At 38.6% G+C, this 22,954-nt stretch overlaps 1 protein-coding gene across 1 annotated transcript in view; it reads right to left on the minus strand.

The window, feature by feature from the left end:
• Positions 1 to 2,421: 2,421 nt before the first annotated feature.
• The window catches only part of ATP8B4 (ATPase phospholipid transporting 8B4 (putative)), a 65,991-nt gene continuing 45,458 nt past the window's right edge, over positions 2,422 to 22,954 (minus strand). Inside the window, exons 15-27 of the mRNA XM_053465134.1 lie at positions 21,564 to 21,752; positions 17,877 to 17,992; positions 16,872 to 17,036; positions 16,035 to 16,146; positions 15,779 to 15,884; positions 15,362 to 15,509; positions 12,360 to 12,543; positions 11,124 to 11,347; positions 7,473 to 7,556; positions 6,965 to 7,210; positions 6,347 to 6,485; positions 3,701 to 3,831; positions 2,422 to 2,777 (exon numbers count right to left, since the gene is read on the minus strand). Coding sequence (XP_053321109.1) covers positions 2,493 to 2,777; positions 3,701 to 3,831; positions 6,347 to 6,485; positions 6,965 to 7,210; positions 7,473 to 7,556; positions 11,124 to 11,347; positions 12,360 to 12,543; positions 15,362 to 15,509; positions 15,779 to 15,884; positions 16,035 to 16,146; positions 16,872 to 17,036; positions 17,877 to 17,992; positions 21,564 to 21,752 — 2,129 coding nt within the window. The 3' untranslated portion in view covers positions 2,422 to 2,492. The remainder of the gene's footprint in view (positions 2,778 to 3,700; positions 3,832 to 6,346; positions 6,486 to 6,964; positions 7,211 to 7,472; positions 7,557 to 11,123; positions 11,348 to 12,359; positions 12,544 to 15,361; positions 15,510 to 15,778; positions 15,885 to 16,034; positions 16,147 to 16,871; positions 17,037 to 17,876; positions 17,993 to 21,563; positions 21,753 to 22,954) is intronic.

The raw sequence follows: 22,954 nt of genomic DNA on the forward strand, positions 1-22,954 counted from the left end.
CAGGTTGACAGGAGAATATTGTGGCCATTCAACGAACGCTTTCAATCATTCATTATTCTGATTACGTAGATTATTGTACAGATCCAAGTGTTTGTGCAGCTGCAAATTCGCCAGATGAAAGGCCACCTCCGTATCATGAATAAAATGTAATATAACCGGCATATCGGTGTCAGATGGGAGAATGACTTTGTTAGTGTGCGTTAACCGATAAGATCTGACTGCACTGCTGGAATGCTTACAATTCTTTATGTAACAGCTTTTACTAGCAACTTGTAAGCGTGCTAAATTAAAACAGAATGATGATTTCTGCACATTTTTGGATCTACTGGCCTTTTAGCAGAATGTTAGGCGTCCTCTGAGCGCCACGATTAAGCGCCAAATCCAAAGCGAAAAAAACAAACGTTCTCCATAGCAGAACAAAGCATGCAATGTGACGGTAAATTCAGAGGGTGAACGAGTAGATGTTACTTTTGTAGCTCCTTTCGCAGAAGGATGTGAAAAGCTAGTAATGTAATTTGCTCTTTCGGGGAGGATGGTGAGAAATCCAATAACTGTGTATGTGTAAGGCCTCTGCACGCTATCGTTCAGATATAGGTAACAATAGCTATAGTCTGACCATAGAAGCTCAGCCATTCTCTCAATGTGCCACAATTGAGAGAATGGCCGAGAATGGCCTGGCTGCCACAATGTACATTTCTCATTCCTGCAGTAAGAGGAGAGATATAGTACAACGGGGGTTACGCTGTCCCGTGCACTAATTGAAGGGGTTGCTTGCAGGCCTCCCTTTCATGACATATTAACTGGAAGCACTCTACAGATGTACAGTGTACATTCACTGCAATGACGTCCCATGTACATCCAATTGATTTCTGGCGTTATTGCAAAATCTGATGTAGAACTCCTAAAACGAGGAGCCATTATCTCACTCCACGATAACACAACGCTGGGTTAAGGGACAGAATTGTGAACAGAATGCCTACCACAGTATGTAAAGATGAGATAGAAAAGATGCTGATCTTCCAGCAATATTGTACTCAACAATTTGTATGAACTGGATATCCCCTGAGTGTGTGGCATCCTTGAAAACATAGTAACCCAACAACCACTTATAACCTAAATCATTAAAAACCAAACACATAATGGTAAAGTATCGATGGCCTTTAGGCAATGACTGGGTAAAGGCCACAAAGGCTTCTGAATGGTACCATACCCTCTTGATGTACATGTTTTATTTCAGCTACACTGGAAATTAACCGTTCGAATGCTGGCACAGAGCACACTGAATCGCAGAACAATGGGCTGCACGCCTTCTGTAGCACTCAACTGGTTAAAAAATATTCAGAGAGGATTAGCTCAATCTGAGCTATTTATGTATCACCTGATGTCTTTGTGGCACCTAGTTTTACATTCATAGTGCTGAAAAAGCTGAACAGTAGGACAGGGACATTCATCCTGTATTATAGGAATGTATCAAGTATGACCCTGAAAAAGGCTCCTTACATGGTACGCATTAGGATTTCCAATTAACAAAGCTTTGAAATTAATATAAATATACTGGCCATACCATTATATATATATATATATATATATATATATATATATATATATATATATATATATATATATATATATATATATATATATATATATATATATATATATGTACTTCTCCAGAACAGAGTGTCTGGTTCACAAAATAGCTGAATAGACAGAAGGCATACAAAATGCAAAGAAAACTATAAAAATACATTGCTTTTCTTTTTAACCATTATACACGCAACTGAGGAAGTCGGTGTTGATCCTTTCAATGCCACATTTGTTAGCAGTGCAACGGTTAATGCTGGAGACACCACGCGTTCAGGTCTTCAAAATAATGCCAATATCATGAAAAAAATGTAGCTGTGAAAGAAATTCTAGATGAAGTTCCAAGCAACACGCTGCACCTCCCTATTTATTTTGAAGGCTGAGTGGAGGAACAGCAGCAGCTTTTTAGTGATATTGAAAAGCATATGAAAATCTCTTTAAAACCAGAATCTTAACAGGCTTACATATTAAATGGTAAACAGAAAAAAATCAAACAGACTAACATTCTGAATAACCAAAACATGTTTGTACAGTACTCCTAAGCCCTACCCCTAGAAGCTAAAATGAAACATTCTTCAACAACGAAACATCTAAGAAGTCCGCTGTCACAAACCAAAGACTTAACGTGAATTTAACATTCAATTTCAACATTTCTTATTACAGTTGGTGGTCAGAAAAGTCTACAGTGCTATGTTACCGGTGTAGAAAAGCTTTATCACATTAATGAATTATCCAGGTATTCTCATGCATCTCCAGCATGGCATGGAAAGTTAGGGAGTTTGATTCTGATGGGCAACATAGCACGTTCAGCACAATCTTCTCGGTAGTGTAGGGAAATACAGTGCAAAGATATGACCACAACTCGAGGTTAACACAACATAAACTTTGTTACCAGGTAGTTTAGCAAGTCATAGTTTTGATGTCTTGTCACTGCTGAAACTGTTCTGAAAATTCTCTGCAGTCTTCTTTCGTAAATTCTCTATCCAGCTTGTGCTGCTTAGCATTGTTTTTGCCAAGCCTGAGGAGGACTGGGGATCATTCATACGCATGTTTTTACCAGATGTAATAAGTTCTCCATAACCTTCTTGGTGAGCAAAAGCGTATCCTGACCTCCTTGAGCTTGTTCTATGTACCCTCCGCATGCGGTTCTCCAACGGTTTCCTCCTTTTCTTTGCTTGCTGCAAATATCGAACCTTAACGCAAAGAATAAAAAAAATTAACTTGGTCCCAAAGAGTTTATCTTAAACTATGAACAAACCAAACACACAACCCATATGGTCGTATAAAGCCCATTAGTAAGTGTCTGCCATCAAGGTGAGAGTAGGAATTATTGTAGTATAGCTTCACGAGTCTTTATACTGGGTATGTAATAGATAAGTGTCCTACTTTTCATGATGCAGGAATAAAGTGTAAAAATAGCTAAACAACATCAACCAGTCAACCAAGCTCAATAGCTTGGTCAAAACATATGAATTTTGTAATGTTCTGCACCCTTGTTTATGTCACAGTCAACCCCTTTCTTTTTAAATCATGAACATTACTAACAGGAATTATCTTAAAATTCTGAATTTCATTTTATAATCCATTAGGAAATTTTAGGAACCTTATTCCCTATAGTACAAAAATGTAGAGTTCTGGGGTGTTTTTTGTGGAGCTCGCTGCCATATAGCTTATGGATTCCTTTCTTTTTATTAAATATATAAAACAGACCATGAAGACTAAAATATTAATAGTTTATGAAATATACATACATGGTCAGTTTACACACTGAATATTTACACTCATGAATGGAACACATTTATGGAAATCATATAAAAAATGCCAGTTTCTCGCTTGTTTGCCACTATAATTTGATGAGAGATATATTTATGGCCAGTATAGTTACAGAATGTTTATGTCAGTACAGCTTGTAAATTTATATATTTATAATTTTCCTGGGTAGAAACATAAAATTTGACAGCAGATACAAAACATTTGGCCCATCTAGTCTGCCCATTTTCTTGCTGTAAAGACTCAAACTTTATTGGACTTTATTGGTCTTGTTCTAATTCACCGTTTCTAGAGCGGTTATTAAATGCCCACTGCACTTGTTCTTTTCAGCATGGGTTTCGCCTACCTTATCATTTAGTGTTGGGCTCAGATCGACCTTCAGGAACCGATATGTCAGCACAGGAATGACACAAATCACAGTGGTCAAGAAAATAACAAGCCAAACACATTTTTGACTTAAGGAATTTCTGGCATTTCCTGTTGATAAAAAAAAAAGGGTAAAGAAAAATTTGGGTCATCGATAAAAGGCGAATATAAACGCTAATATAAAATGACACCTTTAATCAACACTTGGTTTTAAAAATGCTAGTTCATTTAGTTTAGACTAGTGAATAACAATTCTTAAAATGGCTGATTAATATTCTCAATGAAAGTGGGCCTTGGCAGCTAACCACGTTACATGCCCTCGAGCTTATCTTGTGTGTGTAGTCCAGGGGTAGGGAACAGATATAGCCCATATCAGCACAAAAGAAAACGGAGTTCTCAGTGAAAGCTGATTGTTTTATTGGGCCAATATAGGAAAATAAATTCACATAAGATTTCAGGAGCCATGAAGAGAGACCTCTGAGGTTCTGAAACTACATCTTTATCTTTCACTTTGTATTAGCTCAAATATAGAACAATGTGAGTTTGTTAACCCCATCAAGTAAAAACCACTTAAATGAAATTATTTTTTCCAATAAAAAGGGCACCTGATGGCAACTCCATCAAGCCTCAGGTAGGATAACCAAAGTGTCATTGGAACTGTAACCCACTAGGTGCACTAAAGGCACAAAAGGATGTAAATTTGAGAAATATGTAGGGTATATTTCTGTGCAAAAATTATTCTCACCCCCCATCACATGGGGATTTGTGTGAAGTGTACATTTATGTAGGACCACTAATACTAGCTCAACTGAGAATAATGGGAATTGGGGAAAACTATTTATAGTTGTTTTCTTTTGCATTCTTTTGGGGTTTTTTTCTTTATCATGTAATAAGATGCACAATTTGGCATTTACAAATTGCATATCCAATCTGAAAATATAGGCTTTATATAGGTAAAGTATAAGCTGTCATCTAAATACAGTAGCAGGAATAAGTATGCAAACCCTCTGGAATTCCATAGATTTCTGCATGTAATGGTAATTAACTCATCTGGTATTCAGCAATATTCACAACAACGAACACACATTCTGCTTCAATTAATAACACACAATTATGAGTTTGAAGGTCTTCATTGAACATATCACATAATCATTCGCAGCGCAGGGTGGAAAAAGTATGTGAATCCTTGGACTTAACTGGTTGACCCTCTTTTTGGCAGTAAAAAGGAACCTTAACCAAAACATTTCCTGTAGTGGATGAGGCATGTGCAATGGTCATGAGGAATTTCGGATCATTTCTCTTTATAAACTGCTTCTGTTAAGCAATATTCTTGGGACCAAGCAATAACTGTGACCAAAGGGTCCAGAAGCAACACAAACGTGCAGTAATCTGCTCTAAAAAAACATCTGAGCGAACATCTGAATTTCCTTATACGCAGATATTATTGAAACTTGTGTGGTCCTGCTGAATCTACATGCGGTGCTGCGTGTATAGCCCTTTTCTAAATATATTTTCTCAGGATGTCTAATGTGAATAGATCTCTTGAGGCCATGCCACAGCATCTCAATCGAGTTGAGATCAGGACCGGGCCACTCCTGAAGAAGGAGTATGGTAAATTTGTCAATGGAGATGTTAATCATTGTTTTATGTATGGTAAACATGTCAATGGAGATGTTAACTAAAGGTTTACAGACATCTCTGGAACATGCTGACACACTAGGATTCCTCTCAACCTAATTGAGCATTCTGCTTTGTGGTTTTGAGTAGTAACAGGGCTGAAGCTGTTCCGTTTATAGACTGATGAGCATCAGCTTTATACAAGTCAACAATTATTATTCTTAGGTCTTCCAAGACCTCTTCTGTCCGAGGCATGGTTCACACCACACAATGCTTCTTGTGAGTAGCAGAGTAAAACGTTGTGAGTGTTTTTATTGGGCAGGGCAGCTTGGACCAACACCTTTAATCTCATCAATCGGAACCCAAGGTTTGCTAACTCCTGACTCCAATTAGCTTTTGGAGAAGTCATTAGTCTAGGGATTCACTTACTTTTTTCCACCCTGCACTGTGAATGATTACTAGCTGTGTTTAATAATGACATGAAAACATAGTAGTTACACAGGCTGAAAAAAGACATGCGTCCATCAAGTTCAGCCTTTCCTAGTTGTGTCATTAGTTGAAGCAGACTGTGCTTGTCTGTTGTGACTTGGTTGAATAAGAGATTAAATTGAATGAATATATGCAGAAATCATGGAAATTCCTAAACAACTGTATAACAATAGCATAACTGCGAAAACTGGTCTGACATCCCAAGGGGAAATATGTGTTCACGCTCGCAGCACTGAAAGAAATAAATCCCATCCTAAAATAGTTACCGTGGACCTCTGAATAAGCACTTGCATCACAAAACTCAAAATCACAGCTGAAATAAACAGACTGGATTACAAAAACAATTTCTACACAGACGTCAAGCTCTGCTCCATTGCATAACCCCCAAAACTGGGCAGATTTCAATGTTTTCACCCACGTCATTAAAAATGAAACATTTTTCTTTCTGAAGGTGACATTTAATGCAGGTATCAATATTAGTAATGTAGAAGCCATTAAAGCAAAGTGATTGTAAACTTACCTACAAATGGGAAATGACTAGGGAATATATCGAAAATACCATCGCCATGCATTGCAAACAAAATGGAAAAATACACAGCAAGGCTGCCCCAAATAAAGAAATGATTAATCGCTGTCCAGTAACTAGTGTCCAAGCCAATCTGCAAAATCAGCACAGGTAACACAATTAGCTCACATGCCTAAACCACAGCCCTTTAAACATATGTATACATTAAATATATGCACAAAAAAACCCAAAGGACCATTCTGTTTGTGGAAAATTCCTTTCTGTTTTAGTAAGTAGGCAAATCACATGGCTCTGGTGATTAAGCTTTCATTTTCAATATTGACTGACACATCTCATTACATGTAATGGGTTTAGCTAATGCCTTCCTGTCGGTGAAATCAGCTAAGAGTTATTTCATAATGGAATACATGGCTTGCTTCATTGCCTTAATGAGGGTATGCCTCATGCTTAATAATCAATTTATCGACTCAGCCAGTCCCTTGATCAGCACAAAATGTATCACATGCAAACAATTAGGAGTGAATTATGGGGATGTATGAACTGATGTATACAATGGCCGAACCCCTGTGATCTTCATTCTCCTGGGAAAAATGAATTCATGAGATACATTACCTGGACACTGACAACTATAACCAGGCTTGTAGCAACAGTGACGGCAAACGACTGATAGTCTGCAATGTGCTTTCCGTCTTCACCGACAGTATTGAAAAATGCCCCAAAGGGTACAAAGAACAGGGCAAACGAAGTATAAATTCCATGTGCTATACAAATAAAAAATCTGCGTTTGTTGAATAGCAGGTTCAGCTGGCCTGGCTCGTAGAGTTTAGTGTAATCCATGCAATTCTGTTCATTCACATCCTGCAAGGAGAATTCACAAATGGAATGTGAGTATATAATAAAAGGTGCAACAACGTAAGGAATGGACAATCTCCCATATGACTGTGTGCACCTACCTGGGTTTAAAACAGTGGAACAAATACTGTGTATACTAATCACCATTTAGATTTACAAAAGGCCCAAACATAGCTAAGACGAGGGGCTGACTCCGTTACATCAGCAAAGAGGGAAATCATATCACCCCTAATATAACCTTTTTAATGTTATCAAATAAAAGAGTTACCTGATCAAACAGTCCCATTGCCAGCACTGGAAGTGATGTGTATACAATATTGAAGAGTGTTATGAACCACTGGTCATAGACAGTCTAAAAGAAAACAAAGCATAAAACAGGTTAGTGGTCATTATCTGGTAAGCATCCGAGTGGCCGCATTCTAAAGTGTCCTCGGTCGGTTTCCCTTTTCTCTAGGCAGGGGAGCGATATTCGTCCACAGCCACCTCCCATCCTAAACCCTTCCACTCAATGCTGCCTGAAGCTAGTCCCACCGCTGTGCATGCTATCCCTACTAGCCTTACCCCATTACTAAGTCTCTCACCCAGAACAGTGAGAACTGAGACGTTCCCATCTGTGCGTATATGGTAAGGGATGCATGGCACAAACACTTTCATTCTAGATTTCATTGATACTTACAGCCCTATTCTCCAGGGACACAAACCCATCCATTTTCATGATTGTCAATCCTGGGTTAGGACGCTTGAAGCTTAAACTATCACAAGACTACTAACTATTATCTGAGTTGCTGACTCAAGTATTGTATCCTTTTGCACCCCTTAGCATGAACCATTACACCCTAAGTTTGTTGCAGCTGCAGAGACATCTCCCATCTGCATCTACACTAGAGATCAAGCTGTTTATGGGCTGGCATCGCTGGCTTCATACTGACTGATCATGTCACCGGTACACCATTATAGACGCAATGTCTGATTATGCAGCTTTAGGGACCTGAGAGGTCACTATATAGTAACACCTATAACCGTTTTCATTATTATTGTGTAGGCTATTGTGCATCATATTATTGCAAATAATAGCGCATCTACACCACTGTCTAAATACTTTGAGGGGTATGTGAATGCATTCAATGTAACCGAGTATTTTAAGTTCTTTTCTCCTTAGCATAGAACGGGAGAAGAGCTTCCTGATGGTTTGAAAGCTGATGTGAAAATATAATAAGTCCATTATCCGATATAGGACCATACAAGCAATATCTATCTTTCTATGTGACCTTAAGTCCAAAATTAGGGCAGTAATGAATAATTGTGCTTCTGTTCCACCAAAAACCTTTGCTGTTATGTATGATAAGCATGGAGAGTCTATGAATCAATGGGCCATTCGTTAAAATGGAAACCAATTCCCAATTCCTGCTGCCATTCTAACATGTAGCCAGTGGCGACTCTAGAAACAGTATATAGGGGGGGCACACAAGATACCACAGTCAAACTGGGGGGGCATTCATAATTTCCCCCATTAAATCATACCACTGAAAAAACATTATATATATATATATATATTTTGCCAAAAGTAATGTGCTATGGAATAATACTTTTGTTATTGGACAATACAATACTTGATCATTCAACATGGGAAGCCTGAAGCCACAATTTAGAAAGACTAATCCTTGAAATCCTTTAAACAACACAATACCTTAACTTTTGCAGTAAATAATTTCAGGGCCTAATATTAGCCCCAGTTGCCCATATATAGTAATATTAGTCCCTGCTGCAGATATATATATAGATATATATATATATATATATATATATATATATATAGATATAGATATATATATATATATCTATATATATATTAGACCCATTAGCATTGGCCATTTTTAAAAAGGGAATGTGACTTTTTATAGCTATATGATCGCTGTGGTAACATTGGCTACCACAGTGATCATTTAGCTAGAATACTTAAACTTTAAAAAAAAAAAAAAAAGTTTAACTACTTTACGTTTAAATCATTTTTTTATCGTAATTCTTTTAAATTCTTTTACAAGCTATATACCATTGGAAAGGTGAGATAATTACCTTTCCAACGGCATATGTTGGGGGTCTGTAGTTGCTTAGATGCCTGAGATACAGGCATCTAAGCAGCATGCCCCCATACCGCTTTAACTGACAATTGTCAGTTATTAATAAAGTTGCGCGGTGACGTCATCGCGTCATTGCGCGTGCCGCCACCGGCCGGATCGGGTGGCCCCGGTGATGCCCTTCAGTGTGAAGGGCAGATCGCCGGGGTAGGTGGTGATGGGGGTCCACAGACCTCCATCAAGGTAAGATAGTGCTAGCGACGGCATGGTGCCGTCGTTAGCACCTGACTGGGACTGCTAGCGACGGCACCATGCCGTCGTTGGCAGTCAAGGGGACTGTCCTGGGTGGCTCCAAATTCGGCAGGGGGGGCAAGGAATATCCTAGGGGGGGCAATTGCCCCCCCTTGCCCCCCTGTAGCGACGCCACTGCATGTAGCTATTTATGGCTGAGAGAAGAATTCTCTAGGAAATGGATTGGGTTATAATTATCTTATTTATTTAGCGCCAACAATTTACGCAGCTCTTCTTACAACTCATATAGTCAAGGGGTATGACAAGACGAGAATTGACAGACTAAGATAAACCGATGCATTAGGTGGAGAGAGCCCGGCTTGCAAGCTTACAATCAGATATTGCTTTAAGAAGAACAAGATCGAAACTTGCATTGAGGGAAAACTAAAGCATAGTATATATTTTCCTCGTTATTTCTCTTTAATGTTGGGTCACCAATTAGAACATAATAATGAACATATTTGTATGGTTAGTGCTGGGCATATGATACTTCACATATGCAGCACACTATTTATAGTACATAAGACATAAAACTGATGCTTCTTAGGTCACAAGAAGCTGACAAGGAAAACAAACTGAACGTCTCTGTTTCAAACTCTGTGTCACAATGTTCTTAACATCCGAACTATATGTGTATGGCTACCAGAATTCCATCCCTGCTGTCGGATTGTTTCTGCTGATAGCACGCGCACAAACTTAATTGCATTAAGAAAACCACCCACAGAGAGGTTTTTTTTGCCGCTAACACTACTTGGCAAAAGATGATTTTTTCTTTAATTGGATAACTGCTTCCAGACTTCATTGGGATCAGTTTTAATCCATGAGGTGCTATCACTAACATATGACAACCAGTCTCATTCTTTTCTGCTGGAAAAGCAGACAGAAAGTGAAGGCTATTTTCTTTCAATTAAAGCTCAACCTGTTCTTATAGTTGTTTTAACCTTTAGTGATATTTGACTTTTTTTTTATTTTTTTTTATTTCCTGCATTTGGAAAGCAGTAGACCAAGACGTCTAAGCATAAAGCAAATTAATAAATATATGATATATATCATACACCTGCATACATATACATACACATAACCAGTTACACGTACCTATACTGACTAAAGTGGGGGTTTGCTGTACGTTTCAACTCTCTGATACCACCATACAATATGAAGGACCAGTTCCCAATGAGCCGGCCCTGGGCTCATTGTTTGAGAGTTGAACATTTCCACTCCCTCATATCACTTGCTCAAGCAGAGATCCCATAAAAGACATTCACTGGGCCTTATATAAATATATTCTGAAATGTCATATGTAAAAATTGCCTCTGGTCCAGCCCTCCTAAAACATTACATCATTCTGCAAGAAACCTCCGCTCCCTTAATTTTTATCCGCCTAAGGGTGAGTCCTCTACTTAGGTTAATCACTGCCAATACCTTGCCAACAGTGCAAGCCCTGACCACAAATACATTTTACACATAATGTTTCATCACAACGAGCCACAATCTTTACAAGTTCCTTTATTTATAACAGCCCAGTTAGGGGCATTCTTCATCTTGGCACTCACCTGCGCAGAGAATCCACAAAAGAAGCCAAACCAGAAATGCACTAGTGTGAAGGCAAAATTTTTATAGAAGAAATAACAGAGGAACTTGCACATTCGGAAATAGGACCATCTACCGTGGACAAGAAGCAGTCTTTGGAGGTATCTAAACTGAGCAAAGGAATAATCACTGGCTAAAACAGCTTGCATCCCCTCCTGTCCACTGATCCCAACTCCTATATGGGCACCTGCAAAGAGAGAGGCAGAAGTTAGTCTGCTACAAAATAAGGGATTTTCAACAAGTCTGCAATCAGTACATTCCAATCTCCAAATAATGACAGATAAATAGTACAGTTAAGCATTCCCACAATTCATACTGTGTGCTTTCGGCAGGCAGTTTACTGGAAACCGAGAGAAAACACCAGTGTTTATACTAATCGGATCCAAGGGATTGTGGTTGAGCAGTGCAAGAAGATTCACTTCCCAGTATTTCATGTCAGCTGTTAAGAATACAATGGACTTTGGTTTCCTTTTAACACTGAAAATAACCAATATACTGAATATCTACCAATGACGCAGCTAACGAACATGCAATGTGTCAATAAAGCGAAATGATTCCATGTATGCTTAAATATGGACATTATACAGAAACTATTGATTGTAGACACAAAGCATTATATGTCGGCACATTTTCTTGCCTGGTGTACATAAAACAAGTTTTTGTTGTTTTGATCTTTGGTTTTATATCTAGTGGTCACTAATTGGTTTGATGCAATTACATATCACTAAAGGTGGTTCATTCAAGAGACCCAATACAATTCTGCCGTGTTGTCTCTGTAAGGCATCTGTGTGGGGCAGAGGATCGCCAGATATAGATCATGATGCTTGCAACCGTCCAAATGTTTGTCTACTACATCATGGTGGCTCTTGGGAGGAATTTGCATATACAGGGTCCGAGTATCATGAGAGTTGTTTCTAGCCACGTCAGGAGAGCTACCTGTGGGCTACCTCCCCCTGAGCTATATTATTTATTATTATTATTTAATTATTACTATACCCTCCAGGTAACGCTACTGCAGCCACAGCTTTGCAGATACAACAGGAGGGTAATGGGAGTTTAAGTACAAGGGCAGATTTTTTGCAAATTACTTTACATCTGTTCATTCTGCACTGTATCACTTAGGACTACAATTTTTTATATTACATTTCATTTGTGGTATAACATAAACACCCTGGTGTCACTTCAATTCAATGGCTTACTTTTAATCATACTGATGTCATTGGCGCCGTCTCCAATGGCCAAAGTGACGGCTCTTTTGTATTTTTTCACCAGCTCCACCACTTGGGCTTTCTGAAGAGGAGTCACTCTGCAGCAAATCACGGTCTTACACATACATGCGATCTCCAGAAACTCCTTCTCCATGTCTGCTTCAAGAGCATGGGCCTGGGGTCAGAGATATCAAGCGCTGGTTAGAACACAACCTAAATTACATGTGAACTCAGAGACTTGCATTTATTAACAAACTCCCTAAAAAAACCCAGAAAACAAACATACATTTCAAAGAAAATCCCTTACTATGTTCTCTCGATAAACAGGATGCAGCACTTAACAAATATAAATAATTGGTTATTATATCTGGCCTAAATAAATGTGTTTTCTTCCCTCTCTGTATGGTGTCCATTGTATCCTGGAAGCATGTAAGGATTAACGCAAGTTATATTGAAGAATAGAGCGGGGACTGAATTTTGGGGTACTCTCACATACACACCCCTTCACAGATAGCCCTGCTAAAATTCACAACTTTTCTTTTTCATGGACGGAGCTTAAAATATATGAAACCAAGCATACGTGTTGTAAATCGGTGGGGCAAAGAAAGAAAATTCCCTTTCACAGTCACTCCTCAACATGTCTCTTCATCTACATTCACAAGGTGGCCACTGATGATTAAAACCCTAATAAGCCCCCTGTTTAAACTGTGCTTAAAGAACCCCTAAAGGTACACTTTATATTGCTTTCCGATCAGAGCAACTTATCTTTAAGGAGTACTGCCCCAATAAATACAAACGCCAATGTCACAGATCTAGAAGCAGATAAAAAAAGAGGGTTTGCCAAAGCAAATAAACATAAATTCAACTTATAATCACTTAGATTCCCCCAACAACCTTTTCCAGTTTCAAGAATTGTGGTTTTCTGCTGGTCTGTAATTGAATTTATCCCAGTGGAACACTTTATCACTGTTTGGACTATTATGTCAAAAAGAACTACAAACAAAAATGCTTTATTGTTGGAACTGAGCAACAGATCCTAATGTATATGTCACTTTGAATGATTATCAGTCTATATCCCAACTTATATATACAATTTATTTAACCAAATACACGCTCACACACACAAAAAAAAAAATAATAAAAAAAAAATATATATATATATATATAAATATAAATAAATATATATATATATATAGCGAAAAAGACTCTCCGCTTCACTTACACATTTTCATTTAATGCTTGTTCCAAAAAAAATGCTGTAATGTTGGATAGATCAGTTTCTTCTCCATGTATTTTGGCCCATCTCTAACTCATAAATCATTTCAACTGCCATTGGCTGCTCCCTAAAGCACTATGAAAGTTGTGTGGATACTGCGAGTGTGGACTATACTTCCAGCAGAGGTGGGAAAGGTTAATACAGTTAACATGGCTATCCTGAACACAGGACAAGGCTAAGGATGGTGTGTGTGGTCTTACATCAGGCTGTACAGCTGCCTACTGTGCCGATGGTATGGAAGAGACTGATGGACCACTAAGGGAGAATGCACCCGCAGAGTGCCAAGCTATTAATGTTACATTTTATTTACAGTGGACCAGCTGATCCTGTAGCTCTATGACAATCAATGGAGAATACAAAATTAACAATAGCACTAAAATCAACAATAGGCAAAAATGAACAATAACATGAACATACTGAGCTTATAATCGTGAGGTTAAGGAGGAACTAGACAGAAGTTAAGAGACTGCTTGGGGGCGGATAATTTGACGAACAAAAGTCGACCTAGAGATCCGCAAGCTGGGGTTTTCTTTGCAGAATACAGGTTGTGGGGTATTAATAATAAATACATTGTTGCTTCTGGGATTCTAGTGAGTGTATAAAAGCTGTAAGGATAAGTATATTAACCCACTCTCATCAATCACGCTTATCTCTATTGCTTATAAATTAAGTTATAATTTATCGATTTTAAGCCCCTGCTTAAATAGGGTTACAATCTAGAATCATTAAAACTTTATCAGAAAACAAAATCCTTTAAAGAAAAGTGGAAGATGAAGATATCAGAAGCTACTACAGAGCCTGCTTAAACATGTGTAAACATAGATCGAATTCCCTACACAAATGTATACATACTTCCCAGGTTACCTGTCACTTAAAATGTCCTCACAACCTCACACATGCAGTCACTCATGTGATGTATATGTCTGTGTGTATAATATGCATATCTTTATTTTTTCTGCTGAGGTCATCATGTGCTCTTAAAATTGCAAGCAATTGCTGACAAAAACATTCTTACAGCTGTGGAACAGTCTTATCTAGATTATTTGGCTCTTCTACCTAGTATTCCCCGAGCAAATACTAAAATAGGTTTACAGTTTCCAAAAATTCCAAGAGGGTTATGTGAGCCTGCAGTACTTAACCTAGCAAATGTAGATAGACCATTAAATGAATGGCTCCATAACTTCATGTCGCCTATAATGTATCGCTTCTCTGCCTTTTGGCTAAGATCAAGTTTAGTACCCTTAGGGAGGAGGAGGAAACACTTGATCCTCTGGCCTTAGGGCCGAGGTAACAAGGAGCCCGAGGTGCTTATTTGCCCTAGCATCATGCTGGAGTCACTTTTTCACGGTCTGCACGTCCACTGTGAAAGGTGTGCGCACGATCTGCACCGAAGTCCTCGCTACCTTGCACGCTTCATTTCCCCTGACCCTTATGGGCTTGTGGAACTGCCAGAAATGGCTGGACACACTATTTATTTCCATGTTTTTGCATGTGTGCCTATTAATTGCAGGTTTGAATTCACGTTACCGAACATGGCGAGGCAACTATATGTTTTTTTTTTTTGGATTCCGATTTTGGCACTTTTGTTTTTGGGCACTGCGCTGCAGTTGCAGCTTGATTCAGCTGGTAGAGGTATAGTGGAGCCTTATGGCCCCTTACCTCTTCCATAAAGGGGTCTTACCTGTTGGCGTTTGACCTGAAGTTAAAGGGGTCTTACCAGACTATGTCCGTTTATGACCAGGGCATATTCACCGGTGACAGTTTCTTCATACACAGATTCAAGCTTAGCATCTCTCGTCTTTTCAGAGAACTGATGGCCGTTGTAGATGTGCCTACTTTGTCCAAATGTGCACTCCTTGGCTTTCCTTTAACAAAGTAAAACATTGGTCAGGCGGCTCCATTACAAAACATGGAACCATAGAATTTGACGGCAGATAAACAAATTTTTCCTGATGTAAAGACTTGGGTCTTAGTCAGTTCTTGATCTTGTCTTTGCTACAGGATTGCTTTATGTCTATCGCATGCATGTTTAAATCCCTTTACTGTATTTGTCACGATCACTTCTTTATATTGTACATTTTGTGCAAAGCTCTTGGAGAGCTTGTAATCCCTTAGGATAAACCAAGAAATTTACCTCAGTTCTTCCCGAACTTCTGCCACTGTGCGACCAGATACTATGAAAATGTCATTCATGTCATCCGTGAGCATATGGCAGGAATAGCCAATATTCATAGCAGTTTCTATTTAAAAAAATTTAAAAAAAAACACAAAAAAACATATTACTTTACCTTTAATTACCAGGATGTTTCAGAAACCGATAATTCCAGTTGCCTAATGTTGTAATGCCAAGTGTAGCAACATTAATGACATATACACCATGATTAGATTACCCTGTTTGTCTCCTGTTAAAATCCACAGCTTAATATTTGCCAAAAGGAGACTTGCGATGGTTTCTGTCACACCTTCTTGGAGCTTGTCCTCAATCGCAGTGGCACCTAGTAGCTTTGGGGGCACCAAATAAAAGCCATCATTACTATCAAATCGACAGGCCCAATACTCTGTGAGAAGCACTACAGTCATTCAAGTGCAATTGTACAGAATAATATATTTACTTTATATAACTAAAGGCTAATGTTAATGAATACATAGGCTACACATTCATCCAAACAAAATGTTATAACCTTAAGGCATCTGAGCCACAAGCTTCCCTACATACTAAGGTATCACTCACACAGCCCTTATCCAAAAGTGTCTTCATCCTTTTTCTCATATAAATAGATAGTCTTTGGATCAAATATTCAGTACATTCCATCTACATTTCGGTAGATTTCCAGATGATAATGCTGTTCTAAGGTATGTGAATAAATAGGTCATGCTTAAAAGGCCGTCTAACTTTTCTAATTCTGCATTTCTTTCTATTAATCTTTTCCTAGTAATATGTTTACCAACTAAATAGAAATGTTAACATTTAATTACCTTTAAGCAGTTTGAAAATATTAAGCCATTCATTATTCTAATTCATTAATTGAATATTCCAATATAATGGTTTCTGTATTCTGTAAGTAATTCAGTTAGCTATGAATCAGACACCAAATCCCTTTAATTTAAGCTGCAAATAAGGTTATAAGATGATCCTATAACATAGCATGAGATTCGGATTCTGTGATCCTTACAGAAAGAAATTTGCACTTTACTCAGTGCCTTTGGCAGCTGAAGTAGGAACGTACCATCATGTTACTTTCTATTTCTTCGTAAGCAGCGGCGAGTCGTTCTTCTCTGTTCTCAATAGCAGTACTTGCATCGTGATGGATGTTCAGCCACCACTTCAAGTACTCCTCACTGAGATCTTTATATGCCAGGGCTAGTGTCCGCAAGCCCTCTCCAGCAAACTCCTGAACAATCAACAAGAAATGCTTATGTTAGAGAATAATATAATGAGGGAATTTACACGTGTCTAAGGGGGATATACTAGTGGGGTCAAACATTATCTATCTGTTGTTACAGTCTATGTTTCTACGCTGCTCACTTTGACTGATATTCTGTAGAACCAGTATGGCAAGAAACAGGTATTGCTCTAGCTATCATGGTGCCATAAGCCAACTGACTCTTTTCACACTGCAAAGTTATTATACGCTTGTATCCTTCAAATTGGCTGAGGAGAAGTAACTGCAAACGCCAACATTTTGGCGGAGGTTCCCGCTGGGTTTTGTCCACAGAGATGCAGGCAAAGATAGAAGATAGCAGAGAGATGAGATGATGATGCGGAAAAAGATGCGGAAGCGGTCAGCAGAAGCGGAGGTGGTTTGACAGAAGAGGTAGGGAAACAAACAGAGAATGTGGGCAACAAATTTTATTTCTGAATTAAAAATGACCCAGAATTTTCAGCTGAACCAAATGGGCAGGGACCGAAATTCACTGGCCGAAAAAAGCAAATGGGCCAAAAACAAACTGAAAAATATGTCCGAATAATTTTTGGCCCACATGTCTAGTAAGCATGTCTCTGGAAAAGATTCTTTAATGGAACATACAGACAGTGTTTTTTTAGTTATCGGATTAAATAGGTTGATTTTTTTCTCTATGTTGTACAAAACTAATTTACAAAACTTCTTTTTGCTCCCAACTGGTTTCACTGGAAATCCGTGTCAAGGTCTATTATCATACCAGGTATTATATATTTAACCTGCGCTAGTCCTATATAACAACACACACAAACAAATCTGAAATATACTCACATTAAGATGATCTGACGTAACAGACATTAATTCCTCACTGCTGGCATGCAGCCTCTCAAACAAGATAGTGTCGGCTCCCTTGCAATAGAGTTTAATATGCCCATCTGGATTTCGTACTGGAAGTAAAGAGCATTTTACAAATGAAATACAATCTCACCAAACTCAAATATTGCATTTGACATAGAAAAACATGTTCCATACAGTGTGGCGCTAGATAGCAAAAAGTAAATCCTTAAATACGTAGTCTGGTCTGGCAACGTCAAGTGCTACAAGTAGTAGCTAGAATGATATATCATAAAGCCAGTGATCTCTTTTAGTCCTGAGATTAAGAGTTCTATGTGTAAAGAACTCACTAAATCATAAATACATAAAGATATAGTGTTAGATGTGTTGCCTGTCCACTCATAATCACTCCCCCCTTGGACTAAGAACTTCAGTCCTCTCCTACTGGCTCTGTTTGTTTACATCAAATTTGTACACATTATCTGGGGGCAACACAGACTGTCGATGGATGCCTACTTCAAGGATGTAGAAACCACTGCTGAAGAGGCACACCAGTACTTTAGTATAATATTTGCCTTATTACTCTGTACCGTAACGTTAATTTATTTCCATACTGCATTATTTATTGCATTCTAGTTTATACAGACCATCTTTGAGGATTGAGTGATGTGGCAGAAAAGCAAGCATGAGTGAACGTTGCTTGTTCTGGAGTGAAGTGATTGACCTAGCAAGAGTGAATGTGTGCATGCTCTGGAAGAAGAAGGCTGGCCCTTAACAAGTGAACGTGCGTGCTCTGGAGTGAGGAAGCTGCCCTAGCAAGAGCGGATGCGCGCATGCTCTGGAGAGAGAAGGCTGGTCTACAACGAGTAAATGTGTGAGTGCTCTGGAGCGAGGAGGCTGTCCTAGCAAGACTGAATGTGTTGATGTTCTTGGTGAGAGAAGGCTGGCCAAGGACGAGTAAATGTGTGTGCGCTCTGGAGCGAGGAGGCTGGTGTTCATGCTCCAGAATGAAGAGGGTGCTGTAGCGTGAGTGAATGTGTGCTTGATCTGGAGTCAGTAAGCTGGTCTATACACAGGCAGGATCAGTAGAGAAGAGGCTGGTCTAGCATGAGTGAAAGCGTGCAAACTACATGAATTCCATACCAGTACTGAACATCCAAATGTCCTTATATATTCCATTTATGGCCAGCTACAACATGAAAACCAATAATCAGACAGACAGGGGCACTATGGGTGAATAAACGTAGACTATATTAGCTCACATGCGATTAACGATTAAACAAACAAATTGCATTAATTTCCAATAGAAACAAAATCGATTCCAAGTGACTATGCGACAGCAAACGGTTAGAATAAGTCCATGTTTCTGCCTGCATAACGTTTCACAAAAATTACCATTATACATAATGTGAGTTTTTGGATAATTTCCCTCATTTCTTCACAGAGATTTGCAAATCGTGAAACACATGTTTATTGGCCTTGCTTGTCTCTGGGTGGATTAAAAGACACGAGAGGGGTGGATACACAAATTTGATGAAGAACAGAGGTTTCAGTCTGATCACGGCTTTGGTTGGGAAGCCTCTGAGGACAACTACAGCTTACAGCCAATTTGTGTTTTAGTAGCTGAATGCCTTTGCTTTCCACATCGCCCATATAAACGCTGAATGTTTAAGCTACGAGAAATAACGTCTTTAAGTAATGTGTTTCCTGGCTCAGATGTGACAATAAATTGTGATATAGGCATTTGGGTGAATAATAAATAGTTTTTGTTCCCTGTGTCATGAACAAAGTACTGACAAAAAGAGGAAAAAACTTTGCATTTAATTATATGTAGAATTCAGTAAACTTGAGGCAATTAAAAAACTGCTTCCCAGTTCTACGTGTAATTAAATTAAACTACACCCGTATTTACTGTTAGCTGGGATTTTAAAGGAGGCCGGGCTATAATTAGTACCGAGAAATACACCACATTAAACAATCTGAGAATACGTTTACAGTAAACTGCAGAATATTGCAGACTTTTCCTGCTTCTTTATAGGTTATTTCATCGTATTTAGTATATTTCTGCATCATCGTTTATACTACACAAGTCTAGTTGGGTTCCGTGGCTTTTTCTCCATGGTTCTAATCAATGTGCAGAGGGAAAAACCTTCCAAAAAAGTGATCCCATTTCCAGTTTGTCTAGATGCCCCTGTACTCTAAGGCAAGAAGATTTTCATTTTGTGTTACTTATTTCTTATGTTTTTATCTACGGTCCTTTTGTTTTTCCTTGTCGACCTTTTCTTTCCTCCTGGTCACCTTTAGTTCAATCTGTTTGCAGATTTCTTTATCAGCATAATAATAATTATAATAATAATAACAACATAATAACAAGCTTCCAGGGGCCATAAAGAACTTCCAGCCTCAGGGGTCCAAATAGGCGTTATTGTACGTCTTACTGCAATCTTCATTTGTTGCAGCAAAGTCAATGCTACATTAAAATGTTGTAGGTAACCAACTAGAGTCTTGGATGTACAACAAATTGAATTCCTTGTATTCAGGATTTATGAGAATACTCAGCATGACCTGTTATTGTAGATCCATAATGCGTTCACACTCATTGACGTGAGCAAGCTTCCAGTGGTATAATTATGTGTGTAACCAGTTATACAATACTGGGATTCCATGTTCTTTTTTCACCAGAAGTCTTCCACCCCAGCACATCTCCTAGATAACTGGGCAGAATGTGACTTTCCCAGAGGAGTACTCATCTCACATATTAAATCTGCTCTCGCTGCTTGAGAAAAGGCATTTGGAGTGTGTCATAGGCCCAGATAATCAAGATGGCAGCCATCGAACGGAGTCACTACACCCTCACTTCTTACTGTCACTCAGGGACCAGTTCTGTGAAATGCTCCCCCTGAAAAACTTCTGGAGCTCAATCCACAAGAAAACAAAAATCTCCAAATTATCTTTTTATCCAAACGTTTTACAATCCAGGGTTATATGATAATTGATATATTTAGATTGTGTTTGATTAACATGTAAACATAGGGATACTGGCACGAAAAATGACCTATAGCTTGCCTTTCTGTGCTAAAATGTGTTAAAACTGGCTTATCTAATCCATGAACTGAAGATATATCCCTTCTCCTCACTCAACAATTTGCTCATTAAGAAAAGCAACGTTTTAATTTATTAGGAGGAACATTCATGAAGAGACACACATGTAGCTGCTACCACGGTATACACATACGGAAGCTTCTAAAGTATATTGTTCCTTTTAACCTGTAAACACCATTCTACTCATTATGCAGCGCTACAGAATATAATGGCGCTATAAAATAATAATAAATAATAATAATATTGGTTTATTTTAAAGAGACACTCCAGCAATCACATTAATCCATTTGACTGTCCCTTTTAAATTAACATTTTTTCCGTCTGCAAATGCATGGAGGGATTTATTAAAATCCCACCCCGGAATGCGTTTGCCCTGCGGTGCAGCTTCTTCTAAAAGTGTTTTTTTTATTAACAGTAAAGAATACATGTTACAAAGTTGTTTAATATGTATTCTTCAGTTGTGAGGCTGTACGGAGAACTGGAGTATCCCTTTACGTGCTCAAAGAAAACAGTCAAACTCAATGGACTAAATGCAGTGCACCTAATCTAATTAGCAAGATGCATTTAAAAGAAAAAAGTTACCTATTACAGACATTCTTTTGCGGACATTGTTGAAATCTAATATTGCTAGCAGCTGATATGTAACCGTTTTCCCCATCTCTTCCACAGTGATGGTCTCAGGAGTTCGGGACTTGAAAATAAAGCCAAAGTTCCTGGCCGCTGTAACTAATGCGCCTTCATCCGGCGACTGCACTTGGTAAACCAGCTCACCTATGTCATAAAGGGGAAAAACAACCAGAATTAAACTTTTCTTTCAATGAGAGGCTCATTAAACGACAGTTTACAAAGCAAACCACCACTTACACAATTAACAAGTTATTTATGAAAAGCCCAACAATTAGCATTACACACTAAGATATATTTTAGCATTTATTGTTAAAGTTGTAAATTGTATGGTTTGGAGAAACCATAAGCTTCACAAAACCAGCACAAAACCATTATGTCCATTTTGTTTTATTGATGCTGCACTAAGGCACTACTGTGTAGATCAGCCAATTTGGGACACTGTCATTTTATGAAGTCTTATTTTTTTCCAGCCTCGAAATAATCTTTCATAAAAGTCACAGAGGTGTAGGCGAAACCTGCATTTCTTATGTATGACTAATATATAAATAAGTACAAAAAAGTGTTTTTCAAAGAGTTCTATAAACTCTAGAAAACATCCTTTTTTGGTCAAAGAAATGCCTATGAAAAAGGTCAGGGGGATATGTGTGGGACGAGACCCATTCATAAACAGACACCAAGAACAGTTTTCCTGATACTTTCACAGCTGAGTCACAGCAATCCTGGGAATTCCAGTCCAGCAAATGTTCCTGATCAGGAGCAAAATTATAAACGGGGGAAAGCCATTCCTACTGTATCCGCTGCAAACCGAGGGTATAACAAGTCAATCCTTACTGCCCCAGGGGAGCGACCCTAAGCATATGGGTTTACTGTACGTTTATGTAGATAGAGCCTATTTACCAATTTTAAAAAAGATATCAGTTCCCCGAAATACCATTCAGATTCATCTGAATCCATTTAACTTCACCGCGCTCTGAGTGACGGGATTCTGTCCAATTTAAGTAAACTACTCTAACCTCACTGACTCCTGTGGGTTCAATACAAAGTTACCAGGCTGGTTTTAAAACACACGCTGAGCGAGTCTAAAGCGATCTGTCATTGCGAATGTCAAACTCTTTTCTGCATTAGACGTGTATTAGCGATTATCGGTGCTCCGAGAGTTCGTTGACAAGCTGAATTTGCCAAGAATAATTCTGAAACGCTTTAGTTATCTCTGCGGAGCCACTTTATGCTAACTCGGCGAGTAACTGTTAGAAGGGAGCCAACCTCTTTCATTCCAGCGAGAATAAAACTATTACTGTAAAGTGATAAGAGGAAGCAGGTTCCATCCAACAGCTTAAGCTCTCCTC

The sequence above is a fragment of the Spea bombifrons genome, chromosome 4 (genome assembly GCF_027358695.1).
Source record: "Spea bombifrons isolate aSpeBom1 chromosome 4, aSpeBom1.2.pri, whole genome shotgun sequence".
In the NCBI taxonomy this organism is placed as follows: Eukaryota; Metazoa; Chordata; class Amphibia; order Anura; family Pelobatidae; genus Spea; species Spea bombifrons.